The 17522-nt window shown below is 42.6% G+C and overlaps 1 protein-coding gene across 7 annotated transcripts in view; it reads left to right on the top strand.

The window, feature by feature from the left end:
- The window catches only part of LOC136687184 (mitogen-activated protein kinase kinase kinase kinase 4-like), a 63202-nt gene that overhangs the window by 33411 nt on the left and 12269 nt on the right, over positions 1-17522 (top strand). For 6 of the 7 annotated variants that reach the window (XM_066661474.1, XM_066661478.1, XM_066661475.1 and 3 more), the window contains exons 4-14: positions 5725-5850; positions 6646-6756; positions 7153-7243; positions 7470-7600; positions 8146-8200; positions 8436-8514; positions 10715-10890; positions 11328-11400; positions 11797-12007; positions 14638-14799; positions 15664-15750. In XM_066661474.1, coding sequence (XP_066517571.1) covers positions 5725-5850; positions 6646-6756; positions 7153-7243; positions 7470-7600; positions 8146-8200; positions 8436-8514; positions 10715-10890; positions 11328-11400; positions 11797-12007; positions 14638-14799; positions 15664-15750 — 1302 coding nt within the window. Of the gene's footprint in view, positions 1-5724; positions 5851-6645; positions 6757-7152; positions 7244-7469; positions 7601-8145; positions 8201-8435; positions 8515-10714; positions 10891-11327; positions 11401-11796; positions 12008-14637; positions 14800-15663; positions 15751-16822; positions 17288-17522 lie in introns of all 7 variants that reach the window. The other variant, XM_066661479.1, reaches the window with a different exon arrangement.

The following is a 17522-nucleotide window of genomic DNA, read 5'->3' as shown; positions in this document are numbered from 1 at the left end:
CAGTGGTCAGAGGGATTTGAAGCCATTATTCTTGCAGGATAGTGGCCAGGTCTCTACGTGATGCTGGTGGAGGAAAACGTTTCCTGACTCGCTCCTCCAAAACACCCCAAAGTGGCTCAATAATATTTAGATCTGGTGACTGTGCAGGCCATGGGAGATGTTCAACTTCACTCTCATGTCCATCAAACCAGTCTTTCACCGGTCTCGCTGTGTGTATTGGTGCGTTGTCGTCCTGATACACGGCACCGCCTTCAGGACACAATGTTTGAACCATTGGATGCACATGGTCTTACTGGTGCAATGTGCAGTTAATGAAGATTGGCCACCAGACTGCTCCAGTTTAGCCATGAAACCTCCCACACTACAATGACAGGTGTTTCAGTTTCATTGTGTAACAAACCCCTGTAAGCAGCCACCAGAAAACAAGTATTTTAAGAATATTCATCGGATCAGTGCCAGTCTAAGCAAGTAATGGGTGATAATCAGTGTAAATTCTGTTATCTCCAGCTGAGTTTTAGCCGAACTACCACTTGAAAATATCATCTGTTGAAACTCTTTAGTGTCCATATGAGCCTTAATGGTTTTACCGTAAAGATTCTGTGTTTTTGATCAGAAGTCAGTGTCTTTTACTAGAGACTGGAACGTCTGCCTCACACGGGTACATTCAGCACCGCCACAGAGAGAATGGAGTTATGAGTCAGCTGACCGCTCTTGGTATACAACATTCATGGATCACTTCAGCCACTTCGGCTGTGGCCCACATTCTCACGTGCACGCACACGCACATCCACCGCACGTGAATCTCCCTTTTAGTTCTTCATCTTACTGCTTTCTCTTTGTTCTTCTGTGTTCTTTTTCACAGGTTTTGCTTCACTTTCTCTTTTGTCTCTTGCTAAACCCCATCCTGTATGAAAACGTGCTAAAAATATGTGGATAGAAAAGCCAGTAATAATGGGTATAGACATAAACATATGCTTGGAAAATATACTTTACTTAAAGAGCAGAACTGTGAGAAAAGATGAAGTAGACAAACTATTAGCTACTGTATAGCTTTCAGGGGAACGTTTGACTGGAAACGAATTGTTGCTATTTCCCTTTTCAATCTGGTACTGACTTTATTTACTTCTTCTTCTTTCTTTCTGCCACTGTCTTCCTCTTTATTCTTACTTTACCTGTCCTTTCCGTCTGTGCATTTCTTTCTCTCTCTCTCTCTCTCTGTGTGTGTGTGTGTGAGAATGTATCTACGGGGACCCGTCAATTAAACAAGACCTTGTCTGGTGTCAACAGGCCACTGCTGTTTATTTACAGACTGAAAATCAACTTGGACGTGTGTGTGTGTTTACACAATGCCAAACTCAACTTTCAGGCTCATCTAGTTGTGCATATGACCTTTGGCCTGCATGGGGCTCCTGTCTGTGACTGTTGTTGTTGTTGTTGTTAAAGAACCCCTATAGGCTTATTGAACTTTTCTAGGATCAGCTGCTTCTTTAGAAGTGAAACTGTAGAAGTGGCCTTTTCTCTTAGTCATGACTCACTCTGTTCTGTCAGTCAGGTAATAACCGCTGTAATGAGACTCTCACAACCGAGAGGTAATCCACACAGCTGGAGGAAGTGTGTGTGAGGGAGAGGGAGCGTGAGATAGGAAGGGATAGGGATAGGCACTGGAAAGAGATGATGTCACCTCAATGGACAAAACTGCACTGTACATAAACAGTACAGTTGTTGAGTTGTGTGATGGTGCATCACTAAAAATACTGAACAGTGAGTGAGTGCTGGGCGATGAGAGCGCAAATCAGTATCGCAATTAATTTAACGTTTTATTACGATTTAATGAACGATTATTTTGTTTTCCTATTTTTTTCACCTACGTAGTTCAGTGACGAGGCTGGTACTGTGAATATACTTCAGTGTGTATATATATATTTTTCTAATGTTCCTGGGAGCTTGTTCCCCTCGTTTTTTTTCTCATTGTTTACATTTTGATTTCTTTTTAATTAATAATTTTTTGTCCTAATTATAGCCAAACACCTCGCGTCCAAGCCACAGGTGCTGTGTTTTTCTTTGGTGCTAGCTAGTGTTACACCGATACTAATACCATATCCGTATCGGCACCGGTGCTAGCACTTAAACACAGTATCGGTATCAGCTACAGAGAGCACCTTTAAACATTGGTGTGTTGGAAATGGCCCCCTACTCACTACTCCCTACATGTAGTACACATGGCACTGTTTGGGACACACCTCATAGAAGTTTTTTGCCCCAGTCACTACATGATTGTTTTTGTCGATACTTATGGACATTGGAAACATTTCTCACTCACACCACAAGACTGAGGATAACACACTACACAACCCCAAACTCCCCAGGGAACACACAACTCGCGTTTCCTAGGATACACTTAAATATGGACGTACAACTCACTGCGGTTATCGATTGCGCTGCTATTTATGTAGATCCACAGACTAAAATCCGTATAAATGTCTTTGGGTCGTGGATGGGAAAACATAGTCAGGGCGGTCTCTACACACTGCAGCAGGAGCTGGAGATTAATAGAATAGCACATATTTCCACCTTAAATGATTCGGAAATATTAGTGGTAGCTGGAGCACGCTCCTTAGTGCTGCGTTATTTAAGGTGGAATTGAAAATTAATTTCATTTTTCGATCCATTGCCCAGCCCCAGTGAATGACTGCATTAAATACGGCTTTCTGTGTTTTTCACAAAATTAATGTCACAATAAATAAAGTGAAATTATATTAGAGGCTTAGGTCATCTCAAATAGACTGGTTTCGTATCCAGATAAAGTTCAGGCTGAGAGAAGGCTACTATTAATATTCTGAATCTATGATAGATCTTAGAATTTTACAATGGTTCTATTCAGCACTATTCTGCTTTAGAAAAGGTATTTTCTCTCTCTCTCTCTCTCTCTCTCTCTCTCTCTCTTCCTCTCTTCTTCTTCCACCACCACCACACTTTTTAGTATTATCTGAAATCACCTATTATTGCAGTTTTAGGTTTTCGTCTGATAGTTTACATATTTACACACTGCTAAGTGGTAAACATCCATTAATTCTTGTTTAAAACATTATGTCGTAAATGTACTGTTTTAATAAAAGCATCCTGCTCTGGCCAGAGTCCCCCCTGCAATAATCTAGGGTGGACTAGCCTGAGCAAAAATGGTATTGGGGAGTATTAGACGACAAGACATGGCAGCTACCCTTAAATAAGCCTTTGTCAGCCCATTCCTCGCACACGAAGCACATGACTGAGAAAGGAACGGTGTGTTTTGAATTAGCTGTAATGGGTGTCGGAGCACTTTAGAGCTCAGTGGTGGTCATCTTTCACAATGCCATTTTTCACCATATGCCTTGGCACACACCAAATAATGGCAGAGGATAATCGGATGGATCTAATGCCCAAGACATGATGTCAGACCAAACGGTATTAGTACTAATTGTTTCTGAGACATTAATTGAGGCATTGTCCGTGTTGATCAAGGCTGAAGGGCTGTGAATTATTATTGAGAGTCTGGCGACCACTCTGCCCTGAGCTATTAAGGTCATTAAACATTTAGAGTAGGGGAACGCGGTATAAAAGCAGATCTTTACATTACATCATACTATGCTATTCTGAGTATGTTGCTGCTATTGTTAATATAGTCATAACCCTCAGCAACTGAAAGTATCTTAAAAGCTGTTATACCACAGAGAGAGTATGTAAACAACAAGCAGTGTTTACTAACTACATGAACCACATGAGCCTCCTAAGTCCTTAAGATTACCATGGAACACTACCACTACATGGTAACATGGTGAAATATATGCTAATATATCGGCTACAAGCTACAAATACCACATGTAGTACTGCTTAATGTTTAATCAATTTAGGCTGTTTTACATCAATATATGGATAACTTTATTCTGTTAGAGAGAGAATTCCACAGGGATTATAGCAAACAACTTCTCCACGGATTTTATATATATATATATATATACTCAATTACTAACAGTCTTCAGATCCACACTTAGAGTTCCCGCCAAACTCTCACCTTGCGAAGGTGTGTGTGCGCAGGTGTCTACTCCACGAAACCAAAAAGCTTCTTTGTTACCTGGCGCTCATGCAACAACGCTAGTTTAATGCAAATTGCCCACACTGCTCAGATCTGTCACATCAGCTGAGGAACATCAGTGCTAACTAGCGCCATGAGCTGAGAACAAGGTAGATTGTGTTGTATAGGGCTCCCCGGCTTGGATGGCTGAGGCACAACAGGGGATCCATCACCTGATGATAAGACCAAAGCTTGGACCACTGCGCCCCTCAGGTGCCAGGTTGTTCATTTTGAGTTGTTATATTTATTCACGGGACGGCACGGCGGCGCAGCAGGTAGTGTCGCAGTCACACAGCTCCAGGGGCCTGGAGGTTGTGGGTTTAATTCCCGCTCCGGGTTCGATTCCCGCTCCGGGTGACTGTCTGTGAGGAGTGTGGTGTGTTCTCCCTGTGTCTGCGTGGGTTTCCTCCGGGTGACTGTCTGTGAGGAGTGTGGTGTGTTCTCCCTGTGTCTGCGTGGGTTTCCTCCGGGTGACTGTCTGTGAGGAGTGTGGTGTGTTCTCCCTGTGTCTGCGTGGGTTTCCTTCGGGTGCTCCGGTTTCCTCCTACAGTCCAAAAACACACGTTGGTAGGTGGATTGGCGACTCAAAAGGTGTGTGTGTGTCTGTGTGTTACCCTGTGAAGGACTGGCGCCCCCTCCAGGGTGTATTCCTGCCTTGTGCCCAATGATTCCAGGTAGGCTCTGGACCCACCGTGACCCTGAACTGGATAAGGGTTACAGATAATGAATGAATATTTATTCACAGAACTGAAGGGTTACTTGTGAAATTTGAGTTTCATACTTCTTTCCTTTTTTCCTGTGTGACTAATAATAATGTACTCATAGCAGTAGCCTATGGCATGGTGTTTTTTAAAATGAGTGGCTTGTTGACATTTGTATTCTATTATGTGAAAATGTAATTGTGAAGATTGTAATGTTTCAGCAATTTTAAATTTTTTTTTTTTTGCAAAAAAAAGCTCCCAGCAGAACACATGAAAACAATCACTAACGAATCATAATAATTAAAGAGAGAATTTATATATTAAACCACAGTAATAAAACTGAAAAAATATGTTAATTCATGCCATGCGCTAATCAAAATGCACAGTAAATGAGGTAATGCAGCGCAGTGAAGGGCACACTGCCTTATATGTGATTTATTTTCTCACAGTATCCTTTTGGAAAGGATTAATTTCCTCTCTTCTGGACCCCTTGACGATACTGAATGCCTTTGCAAACGCAGCAAAAACCAGGCTAAGCGAATCGATTGCATCCCTAATTTTATTAGCCGCGCTTAAATGGATTACACTCTTTTCTTGTATTATTAAGTCTCGGTAATGAAAATGCCTGTAAACTGCTGTGGAGGACAGCGAAATTCATCCGTGTTTAATCCCAGAACACGCAGCCGCTAATTAGGCTTAGAGAGGTCCTCATTTAGACAAACGTTCTTGCTTTCCCACTACAAAAAGATTTGTTTCTCCTCCTGAGCTGATTTATCAGCGTGCTTCTCACACACAGACGTCTGAATCACATGAGACCCCAGTAGTGCCTCTGCAAATAGACTTAGCACTAAATGTGCCCACGATGATTGCATAAGACTTAACTGCTGTTTCTTTTCTATCCCTAATATGCTTTAGGACGAAGAGGAAGAGATAAAGCTGGAGATCAACATGCTGAAAAAATACTCGCATCACAGGAACATCGCCACCTACTATGGTGCGTTCATTAAGAAGAGCCCCCCAGGACACGACGACCAGCTCTGGGTGAGTATGAGTTTAACCGCTAATGATGCACTGTTAACTAGGGCTTCAGGAGTTATTGATTTTAATCATGTTTCACAGAGATTGTGATAATGGCCTTTACGAGACTAGTTATACTGACTTACACAAGGCTGCAATGTGCAGATTATCAAACAGTTGCCACTCAGTTAGGACCGTGCAGCTGAGCTATTTATAGATTTAGTTTTTCTTTCAGTACATAACAATGTAGCGCAAGCTAATTAATGACTGTAATCAGTCTGCCTCTCTCTTTCTCCTTTCTCTTTTCTCTCTTTCTTTGTCTCTCTTTTCTGTCTCTCTCTTTCTTTCCCTCTCTCTGTTTTCTCTTTCTCTTTCTCTGTCTCGCTCTGTCTCTCTCTCTCCCACTCGTTGTCTCTTTCTTTCTCTCCTCTTTTTTCTCTCTATTTTCTCTCTCTCCATTTTCTTTCTTTTTCTGTCTTTATCTTTTCTCTTTCTCTTTTTTCTGTCTCGCTCTGTCTCTCTTGCTCTCTCTCTCTCTCCCACTCGTTGTCTCTTTCTTTCTCTCCTCTTTTTTCTCTCTATTTTCTCTCTCTCCATTTTCTTTCTTTTTCTGTCTTTATCTTTTCTCTTTCTCTTTTTTCTGTCTCGCTCTGTCTCTCTTGCTTTCTCTCCCTCCCTCTCGTTTTCTGTCTGTCTCTCTTTCTCTCCTCTTTTTTCTGTTTTCTCTCTCACTTTCTCTCTCTACTCTTTTTTTCCTTTTTTTCTCTATTTTCTTTCTTTTTCTGTCTTTCTCTTTTCTCTCTCTCTCTCTCTCTCTAGCTGGTGATGGAGTTCTGTGGAGCTGGCTCCATCACAGATCTGGTGAAGAACACTAAAGGAAACAAGCTGAAGGAGGACCAGATTGCCTACATCTCCCGGGAAATCCTCAGAGTGAGTGACACTTACAACTCGTCTTAGGGTTGACCTCCCTCTCCACACTCCACTGGTGTTCCGGTCATGTGTCACTTGTAGTGTTTTACAGGTTCTGATCGTCATGCGTCTCCCTGCCACACAGTATTCCATTCACACCTTAGCATTAGTGGCTATAAACCAGACCTTTTGTTTCTCTTTACTGTTTAAACTCTATTACATTTATAGTTTATTGCATTAAATCCAGCCAAAGGAAAAGGGAGTGAAAAACATGGAGTTCATTTTTACAGATTTATACTGACATTATCGCACTGAAAACAACAGCAAGTCAAGAAAATCAGTTAGACTTTCTTCCCAAATGATTATTTAGTGTGTAAATTTAATTTTGAATGAGAAAAGCATGTTCTCTTGTCTCAGGGACTGGCCCACTTACATGCTCACCACGTCATCCACCGTGACATCAAAGGCCAAAATGTCCTGCTGACTGAGAACGCTGAAGTTAAGCTCGGTGAGTCACAAGGCCCCCTCGTGTCTTTACACCACATTATTAAAGTTAAACTCCGTAGTGTGTGTGTGTGTTGACCTGTGTTCAGTGCTACTCTGTGTTTGGGATGCACTGAATGTTTCAATACCTTTGTACCTGTATAATAAACATAAGGTCTTCCTATGTTGGGAAATGTTTAGTTGTCATCATTCATTCAGATGTGTTTTTTAACTTTTCACTCCTCCTCCAGTTGACTTTGGTGTAAGTGCCCAGTTGGACAGGACGGTTGGCAGGAGAAACACTTTCATTGGCACCCCTTACTGGATGGCTCCAGAGGTCATTGCCTGTGATGAAAATCCTGACGCCACCTACGACTACAGGGTATAAACACGTAGTGAAATATTTCACTGATCATTAATGTAGTGTGTATTTCAGCATTCTTCTTTGTTTAGGAGGTATACACACGGAAGGCAGTTGAATGAATGTCAGATTTGTATCAGCTGACTAGTTTTTTAGTCACATGATTAGGTCGTCTTAGTGTCCTATTAATTATCCAACAGATGCACTACAACGGAGACGACCAGACAGAGCAATGTGGTGTTTTCAGGTTTTTAAGATTATTAAATTAAGTAAAACTAGGCTGGGGGTTAAAGGGTTAAGTGGAGAGTTCATTGCATTGCTCCTGTGCCACATGGTCAGGTCTGAAGCTGTGATCAGTGTGTTGTGCTGTGGTCAATATGCTTTTAGATGAAGTACTGAAGCTGCTGCGTATGCGTTATTGTTTGCCAGTCTCTAATTGAGTCTCTCTCTCTCTCTCTCTCTCTCTCTCTCTCTCTCTCTCTCTCTCTCTCTCTCTCTCTCTCTCTCTCTCTCTCTCTCTCTCTCTCTCTCTCTCTCTCTCTCTCTCTCTCTCTCTCTCTCTGCAGAGTGACCTGTGGTCTTGTGGTATCACTGCTATAGAAATGGCTGAGGGAGCTCCCCGTGAGTACTGTAACACATTTGTGCTTATCCTGATCGTACACATTGTTTCCGTAGTGTCCTGTTCCTGTTGGCTATTTGTGTCTGACTCTTGTTGTTGCTCCATTTGGCTCTTTTAGCTCTTCTGTCATTTATTCACATGTGTACACTTGCTCATATGCAGGTGTTTAGCCTGAGGTTGCGGTGAGTCATTTTGCATACATTTGTTTACTTTCTTTTTTTCCCCCCCTGATTCTAGCTCTGTGCGACATGCACCCAATGAGAGCACTTTTCCTCATCCCCAGGAACCCACCTCCACGGCTCAAGTCAAAAACATGGTGAGCGTCCTTGAATCGACATGTTTCAATTGTTCTCTGTTCATCAGTTGAATAACAAATACTTTTTTTTAGATTTGTTGTTTTTACAAAGCACTTGTCGTACTCTCCGCTGCCAGCATCATTGCGCAACATCTGACTCTCTAGATAGTTTGGTTTATTTCCCCTCTACACCCCCCCCCCCCCCCACCCCCCTTGATTTCATACTGTGTTATTCAGTGACTGAGGAATGACCATAAAAGTAATTCCTTATGAACTAGACAGTGTTTCACCCGAACTCGTGTAGAATCTACAACGTTTGAAATGTGTTGGAGGGTTGAAGGTTTATCTAACTGTGTTTATTTAGACAATCTGTTATTTGTACTGACAGGAATTATTACTGACTCAACCTAATTTGAATATTAAGTGGTTAAGACGATTAATAAACCAGTTCTGCTGTTGTCTCACTGACACGAGGAAAAGAGTCTTGCCTACAGTCATATTTCAGTCTTAATATTAACTGCCTGTTCAGGCTCCTGCCAGCTCTGAATATGTTTGTGTTCAGATTTGCGTTATAAGATGACAAGCTAAAATACATCAATCCTAATACATTGCACCTGCTAATATTCTACATTCATTGTTCATATTATAAGCTCCACTCATCATAAAGTTAGAGTTCTGCATTTACAAACTGTAGTCAGTCTGTTTCTGGTCATGAATCACACCGGACCACCACAGAACAGGTGTTATTTGGGCAGGTGATCATTCTCAGCATTACAGTGATGTTTGACATGGTGGCTTTGGTGTTAGTGTGTGTTGTGCTGGTGAGAATGGATCAGACACAGCAGTGCGGCTGGAGTTTTAAAACTAGTCACTGCTGGATTGAGAACAGCCCAAAACAAACCTCAAAAATATCCACTTCCCAAATAATACCTACCCTGTGGTGGTCCTGACCATTGATGAACAAACTGAAACACAGATCAACAAATGAAGTACAGTCAGTGATTGTAAAACTGAAACTCTTTTGGCCGGGCAGTGTGCACTCCAGATAATGGTGGTTATGATAGAAACCTGAGATTCACAATGTCTACAACACAAATATCACTGGTTTATTTGCTGTTCAAACCCCCTTTTGAGTGATTGATTTAGCCAGTAGCTTAAAGGCTAAGCACCACTTAATGGACCTCCATGAATATTTCACATTATTTTAGTGACTGACATATATAAGTATGAATTAAAATGAAAATAGCGGCTTAATTTGCTTTAAAACTGACAATGTTATTAAATTGACGGAAAAACCTGAGCTCGCTACGGAAATTCTTGAACGCGACCGTGACGTCACTGGTGGACAACAGCTGAACAACGCCGCGGTAAAACATCGTTATGACTGACTGTTATGACAGTATCTAGCTAAATAACCAACATTATTCATGACAATAGCCTAGCAATAAGCTAAACTCAAATGTAGAGGTACCGTTATTCCTGTAAATGTGATCGAAGTCGAACTCGAATTCATCCGACACTATAAACCTCCGTAATGCAGCCGAGTATAATCTGAACCACCGAGTTTAGCTAGTCATGCTAACATTAACTAACACCAACTAAAACAGGCGAAGTGAGTGTCCTTACCCTGTTTACCTCCATGTTACAGAGGCTCTTGAACCCCTTTCGTTGGTTTCCTTACATGCCCATATTGTTGGAAAAGCGGTAAATCGTTTCCTTGAATTAGTAAGAAATAACATGTTTTCTGACTATCAATAAACACAAGTTAGGAACTCAAATTCCACTGTATTTATTTGTTTGACACTGAGATCTACACATCTTTCTAACATTAAAGAGGGGGCATCCCAAAGATCCCATGTTCCTTTCCCCTCTTTAAACAAAGCTGACCTCAGTCGTTACATGAAATTGTTGTGATCTCTCATCCTTTTCATGATATAAAGCTCAGTAAGGCTTCCTAATCTTTGCTGTCCAGAGCAGGGAAACTCAGCTTTCAGACACGAGGCTTAAATATTAAACACAGCACGGGCTCAAAGTGTGAATAAGTTTCTCAAAGATTTGCTTTTCAGCATGTGTTTGTGTCACCAGTGATTAGCTTGTTTGATCACCACTGTCCAAACCCTTCTCAAACAGTGTGGGTCACTCTCTCCAGAGTTGAGTATTTGTCCTATTTGAATTTTCTGTTGGGTTTTTCCCCCTGTATTTATTCTATTTCCTTTTATAGGTCCAAAAAGTTCTTCAGCTTCATCGAGAGCTGCTTGGTGAAGAACTACACCCAGCGGCCGCCCACAGATCAGCTTCTGAAGCATCCGTTCATCAGAGACCAGCCCAATGAGAGGCAGGTGCGCATCCAGCTGAAGGACCAGATCGACCGCACACGCAAGAGGAGAGGAGAGAAAGGTGAGGCCTGGCAGTTCCTTTATAACGACCCTTATACAGGAATCCCTGCTATGAACATCACAGTTCAGGAGCAGAACCTTGGCATCACCTGGACTGGTTTAGGTGGTGTATGGCTGAAATGTTTAAGGGCTAAAAGGTGTGCCCTTATTCTCTGGTTGGGTGGGATGGCCCCGCTCGCAGCACAAGCTGTTCACTGGCTTTTCATTTGAAAAGAAGCAATGGGCTGGCCTCACATCTCCTTGAAGGAAGCATAGTTTGCCCCCTCCTTCCTGTAGCTGATGGTACTGTGACTCAGAGGTGGAGTATAATTGGATAGAAATTAGGCTTTGACCTTGTACTCACTGTAAATAAATGGTATTTTTCAAGCTCTGCTCATATGCTTTACTCTGCTTGTCCTTGTAAACATGTAAATAAACCGATTTGAACTTTGCTTGCAGATGAGACTGAGTATGAGTACAGTGGCAGTGAGGAGGAGGCGGAGGAAGCTCCAGAGCAAGAGGGAGAGCCCAGGTACTTGCTGCCGAAGGTTGTCTTTGTGTGATTATTGTGTGAAAGTCCAACCCTCTGTGTAAAGGGAAGCCCCAGCAGTGGTAGGTTGTTTTTAAACTCAGAGTCAGAGGCAATGACAAGAAGCTGAGGAATGATGATGGTTTTTAAATGCATCTATTATTATTAAAACGTACGCAGAAATGATGAAGTATATAATAAAATAATAAGTGATAAAATTAGTTTACGACATGAAAACCTATTTGAGTTTGTGTGCATTAATTTAGGTCTAAATTTGCTTGTTTTTCCTAAACATTTCATAGCGGAATTTTTATTAAATCGACATAAACAGACTTTTTATGATGCACTGCCAAAATAAACGTTCATTCACAAGCTCTTGCTCTCTGTTATTCTTCAAAGCTCTATAGTGAACGTACCTGGCGAGTCAACACTCAGACGAGACTTCATCCGCTTGCAGCAGGAGAACAAGGAGCGCTCGGAAGCTCTGAGGAGGCAGCAGCTTCTCCAGGAGCAGCAGCTCCGTGAGCAGGAGGAATACAAGCGTCAGCTGCTTGCCGAGAGACAGAAACGTATCGAGCAGCAGAAGGAGCAGAGGAGGAGGCTGGAGGAGGTGAGGATTGAGGCACAGTGGGATTCTGTTTGATTCTGTTGTGACATTTAAGGAACTGATGCAGTGTCCTAAAGACTTGTTGTCCACAATCACAATTTTATATTGCACACGCAAAATGACATATTATACTGAATATAGGCAAGGCCAGTTTATTTATAGAGCACCTTTCAAACACAGTGGTAATTCAAAGGGCTTTACAGCGCAAAACAGACACATTACAATAGAATTTAAAAAGTAAAAGAAAATTAAAACAATTAAAAAGGATAAAATAGAATTAAAACAGAATATAAGATACAAATGATTAAAAGCTATTCAGTAAAATTTAAAACTAAATAAAAGAGTAATAAAAAAGGACAGTTATTAAAATGCTCCTCTGTGTGACTGTGGTGTGTTCTCCCTGTGTCTGTGGGGGTTTCCTCCGGGTGACTGTCTGAGGAGTGTGGTGTGTTCTCCCTGTGTCTGTGGGGGTTTCCTCCGGGTGACTGTCTGTGAGGAGTGTGGTGTGTTCTCCCTGTGTTTGTGGGGGTTTCCTCCGGGTGACTGTCTGAGGAGTGTGGTGTGTTCTCCCTGTGTCTGCTTGGGTTTCCTCCGGGTGACTGTCTGTGAGGAGTGTGGTGTGTTCTCCCTGTGTCTGCGTGGGTTTCCTCCGGGTGACTGTCTGTGAGGAGTGTGGTGTGTTCTCCCTGTGTCTGCGTGGGTTTCCTCCGGGTGACTGTCTGTGAGGAGTGTGGTGTGTTCTCCCTGTGTCTGCTTGGGTTTCCTACGGGTGACTGTCTGTGAGGAGTGTGGTGTGTTCTCCCTGTGTCTGCGTGGGTTTCCTCCGGGTGACTGACTGTGAGGAGTGTGGTGTGTTCTCCCTGTGTCCGCGGGGGTTTCCTCCGGGTGACTGTCTGTGAGGAGTGTGGTGTGTTCTCCCTGTGTCTGCGGGGGTTTCCTCCGGGTGACTGTCTGTGAGGAGTGTGGTGTGTTCTCCCTGTGTCTGCGGGGGTTTCCTCCGGGTGACTGTCTGCGAGGAGTGTGGTGTGTTCTCCCTGTGTCCGCGGGGGTTTCCTCCGGGTGACTGTCTGTGAGGAGTGTGGTGTGTTCTCCCTGTGTCTGCGGGGGTTTCCTCCGGGTGACTGTCTGTGAGGAGTGTGGTGGGTTTCCTCCGGGTGACTGTGTGTGAGGAGTGTGGTGGGTTTCCTCCGGGTGACTGTCTGTGAGGATTGTGGTGTGTTCTCCCTGTGTCTGCGTGGGTTTCCTCCGGGTGACTGTCTGTGAGGATTGTGGTGTGTTCTCCCTGTGTCTGCGTGGGTTTCCTCCGGGTGACTGTCTGTGAGGATTGTGGTGTGTTCTCCCTTGTGTCTGCGTGGGTTTCCTCCGGGTGACTGTTTGTGAGGAGTGTGGTGTGTTCTCTCTGTGTCTGCGTGGGTTTCCTCCGGGTGACTGTCTGTGAGGAGTGTGGTGTGTTCTCCCTGTGTAATGAATGGATGGATAGTTAACATGGTTCTAGAAATAAAATAAATAGATCTACATTTTTAATTCAATCTAAGTGCAGCGCTGCTCAAAGGATATAATCAGTTCTTACACCCCAGAATTAAATGTGAAATTCTGAGTAGCTCCACACAGAAAGCCTGAGTCATGCCCTTTACCTACAAAGCCCAAGGGGCTGAAGACCTGTAATTCTGCCATTGGTTTTGGCAGCTAAGTGCACTTTGAAGTCTGGTTTCTGAAAAATCTCTGTTGATCTTTGGACTTGGACAGTCGCACTGGTTTATCTTTTATAAGACAAACTTCTGGTATGTAATTGGTCTTCAGGTATTGTGAGATAAATTGCTACATTGTAAGCGAAATAAAAACAACTGCTAGTTTGTTTATTTATTTTCTTTAACAATTTTCCAAAGAAAGTAAATCTGTCGTACAAGCTGCTCACACCTGCACTTTTGAACATGAATAATTTATAAAATATCCAGCAAAGATCTGAGTCAGTGCATAGATTTAAGAACAGTCTTCTGTCTGAGTTTTGCAAAAGTACATAAAATATACACGCTAGTGTGTGTGTGTTGTGTGTGTGTCTCTCCGTCTCCAGTCTCTGTTGCCTTGTGTTCAGCCGGAATTTTCATAGCAGGGCCTCTAAGGCACTTTACTATAATTGGGTTTGGGCTCGGTCTCAGAAGTAGGCCATGGAGGGTCAGGAAACTGTGAGGCCCATTATGTCTGCTTGCATTATCAACAGCAGCGCAGCGCATGAAGATGAGGATCTGTTCATGTTTGTTTAGGAAAATTGCAGGCTGCTTGTGAGCAGTGTGAGTGCATGTGTCTGTGCTGATGTACTCTGGCCATTTCCTTTGTTTATTTACACACTGCTTAAATAATTAAAGTCTAGTGCAGCTCTCTGTATGTGACCCACACTTCTTAAATTATCCAAATTGCTACAAATGCATTGTAAATGTATAATCGGGGTCATAAAGGCAGGCCATACGTCTGCTGTTACATGGCCAGGATGTTACACGAGGTTCACTGGCTGCTCATAACTAACACCCACCTTTCCAGTGACATGCACTGGTTTGATTCCTTGCTTCTCAACACATGCACATCCACGGGCAAAGTTTTCAGCGTGTTCATACCCGCCCTCTCCTGGCATTTTACAGCAACAGCGTCGTGAGCGAGAGATGAGGAGACAGCAGGAGCGAGAGCAGAGACGAAGGGAGCAGGATGAGAAGAGGAGGATGGAAGAGATGGAGCGAAGACGCAAGGAAGAGGAGGAGCGCCGACGGGCCGAGGAGGAGAAAAGGAGGAACGACCGTGAACAAGTAAATGAAACGGAATATATATACATTCGTAATTTATTTACGTAACTATTATTCCCTAATAGTTATAGCACTAATTATAACAGTACATTACACCTCAGTTCACAAATAATAGGTTAATTTATGCATAAGATTAAATTATCACAATTATTCTCTTTCACTAAATAATGCAGTGTCTGAACACAATAAAAACAAGTTTTATCTCCACATCCAAAATATTACCTGATACCACAAGTTGTATTTACCCAACGAAGAATATACTAGAGAAGATGTTACGCAAAATATATTATATCCCTTGTAGCTTTCCTTTATTCTCTTTAGTGTCATTCAGCTGCATTTACAAAATATTTAAAAGAATAATCCACCTGAATGCAGCTGATTTTTCTCAGTTGTGATCATCATAAGCAATTGTTTTTTCCAAGTTCATTATTAACCCTGGAAATCCTTTATTGACCTCTGTGCAGCTGCTGTAGGGTGCAGTATGTTACAGATATATTGTTTGCTTTTTTCTATTGTGGCTTAATTAAGAAGGAGAAAAATGAGTGAGACTATGTGAATAATAAAATGCAGACTTTATTATTAGTTCATGAAAGTGTCTTGTAACTCACTCGTTCACATACTCACTCACCTACATACAGTCCACAGAATGCGCCACAAGGAGCACTAGTCTGTGCCTTGTGTGTATTTGTTAATTAATTTATTTCAGAGTAATACATGACCGTGTTTAGGGGTTTCCTTCTAATTAAAAGATGATATATCATTAATGTCAGCAGATGGTAATAAAACGTTTGATTGATAACGCACAGCCCAGCTGTGAATACTCAATACCACAGAATGAAGGAATGCTGATGAAGGTTTATTTGACAGGAGTATATACGCCGTCAGCTGGAGGAGGAGCAGAGGCACCTAGAAATCCTGCAGCAGCAGTTGCTCCATGAGCAGGCCATTTTGCTGGTAGGAACTTTTATAGCCTTTTCTTATCTACACCCTCCTCTCACCACACAGTCTGAAAGGTTTTGTCTGTAGGACGTGGCCTACTGTCTGTGTTTAGTTTCACATGGATCCCAGTGATATTTTTATGTAGTGGGGATTTGAAATAGGTCGTTTCCAAGACCGCAAGATCAAATGTTCTCTACTGTAATTCAGCAATTCCATTGTTGTTGAGTCGTGTGTGTGTTCTCTGACTAGTGCCTGGGAGTCACCCAAAGTTAAGTATTCCCGCGTAAAGATTTATGAGTGTCGTCTTATGACATGCCCTCGGAAAATACAGGGGACTTCCCAAAACTCCGCTCTCTCCAGAGTGGTTAGGCTCAGTTCATTGTTCTCGTCTTTGAGGTCTGGTGTTTACATTGTGAACAGTCTGCAGTGTGCCTCCAGAGAGAGTGGAAATGAGTTAATACAAGAATACGTAAACAAAGTTAAATGTTGCTGCTCTCTCTGTGTTTTCTTGACCTTTTTGTCTCTGTTCCCATGGCGGCTACCCATCGCTAAAATCACAGCGAGGATTTGAGGATTCACAATTTCTTTGAATCAATCTCCCCATTGGTTGTGAATGTGTTCTGACCGTATGCTTTTTAAAATTTTTGTTCTCCCAATATTCAGATTACTATTAATCTTAATTCCCAAGTTTTCATTTATTTATTTATTTATTTATTTATTTATTTATAAATGCAGAATGGCTTTGTGTTGTATCACACATTAAATAAAATGGATATCCCTGAAAAAGACACCCTCTGATGTCAACTTTCCCGTGCCGTGAACATTAACATGACAGACTTTGGGCTGACGGCCCAAAAGCAATCAGTGGACACAGCATTCGTTAGTTACATAGTCGGAGTACACCAAGACCCACAGTACACTGCTGTGTTTCAGACTGTTATCACTTTACAGTGATTTGTATCTATAAGCATGTGTCCTGCATGATACAAGCACTTGTAATGTATTAAAATATATATATAATGAAGTTGTAACTATAATGAGTTTAATGTCAGGGGATTTCTTTCATTGAGCTACACTCTGTGCTCAGGAGTTCAAATGGCGGGAGCTAGAGGAGCAACGGAAGGCAGAGCGACTGCAGAGGCAGCTCCAGCAGGAGCAGGCTTATCTGCTGTCCCTCCAAAAGGACCAAAAACAGCAGAACCAAGCTCTCACACCCCATCCTGACTGGGCCAAGCTACCTCAGGCTCGCCCCTTAGAAAAGCCACAAGAGACCCCACTTTACGCTAACGCTGACGAATTTAGAGCCGCCCCAAAGACCGAACATCCACCTCGTAATGAAAGTGACAGAAATGTAATTCCTGATGCAGAACCGACTAGGCCAGTGGACGGCGATAAACCCTCTGTTGACCAGTCCAGAGACTGTCAGACTGAAATTGTGGTAGTGGACCCTAGCCCTTTAGTCACAGAGCCGGTAGGTGGGACCGATAACCCCCTCGTCCAGTCAACTCCCGCACCGGGCGGCCCTGTCTCTGAAGCCCAGCCGGTCAAAGAGGTGAAGACCCTCACCCCTCGCTCGCTCCACCCACTCCTGCCTGCTGTTTCTCTGGCTGCTGGAGCTAACCTTGGCTCTGTTTTGCATGTGAAGTAAAAGTATGGTGGTGGGAGTGAGAGAAATATGGTTTTCTTTTGAAACTGATTTCATTGTACTTCGTTTTCAAGCTAATTCACCTTTTTCCTCAATTGAATCATTTGACGGCTCATTGTTTGCCTCTTTTTTTTTTTTTTTT

This window comes from Hoplias malabaricus, chromosome 2, assembly GCF_029633855.1.
Source record: "Hoplias malabaricus isolate fHopMal1 chromosome 2, fHopMal1.hap1, whole genome shotgun sequence".
Lineage (NCBI taxonomy): Eukaryota > Metazoa > Chordata > Actinopteri > Characiformes > Erythrinidae > Hoplias > Hoplias malabaricus.
The sequence above is the reverse complement of the archived record's forward strand: the minus strand, read 5'-3'. Positions and strand labels throughout refer to the sequence as shown.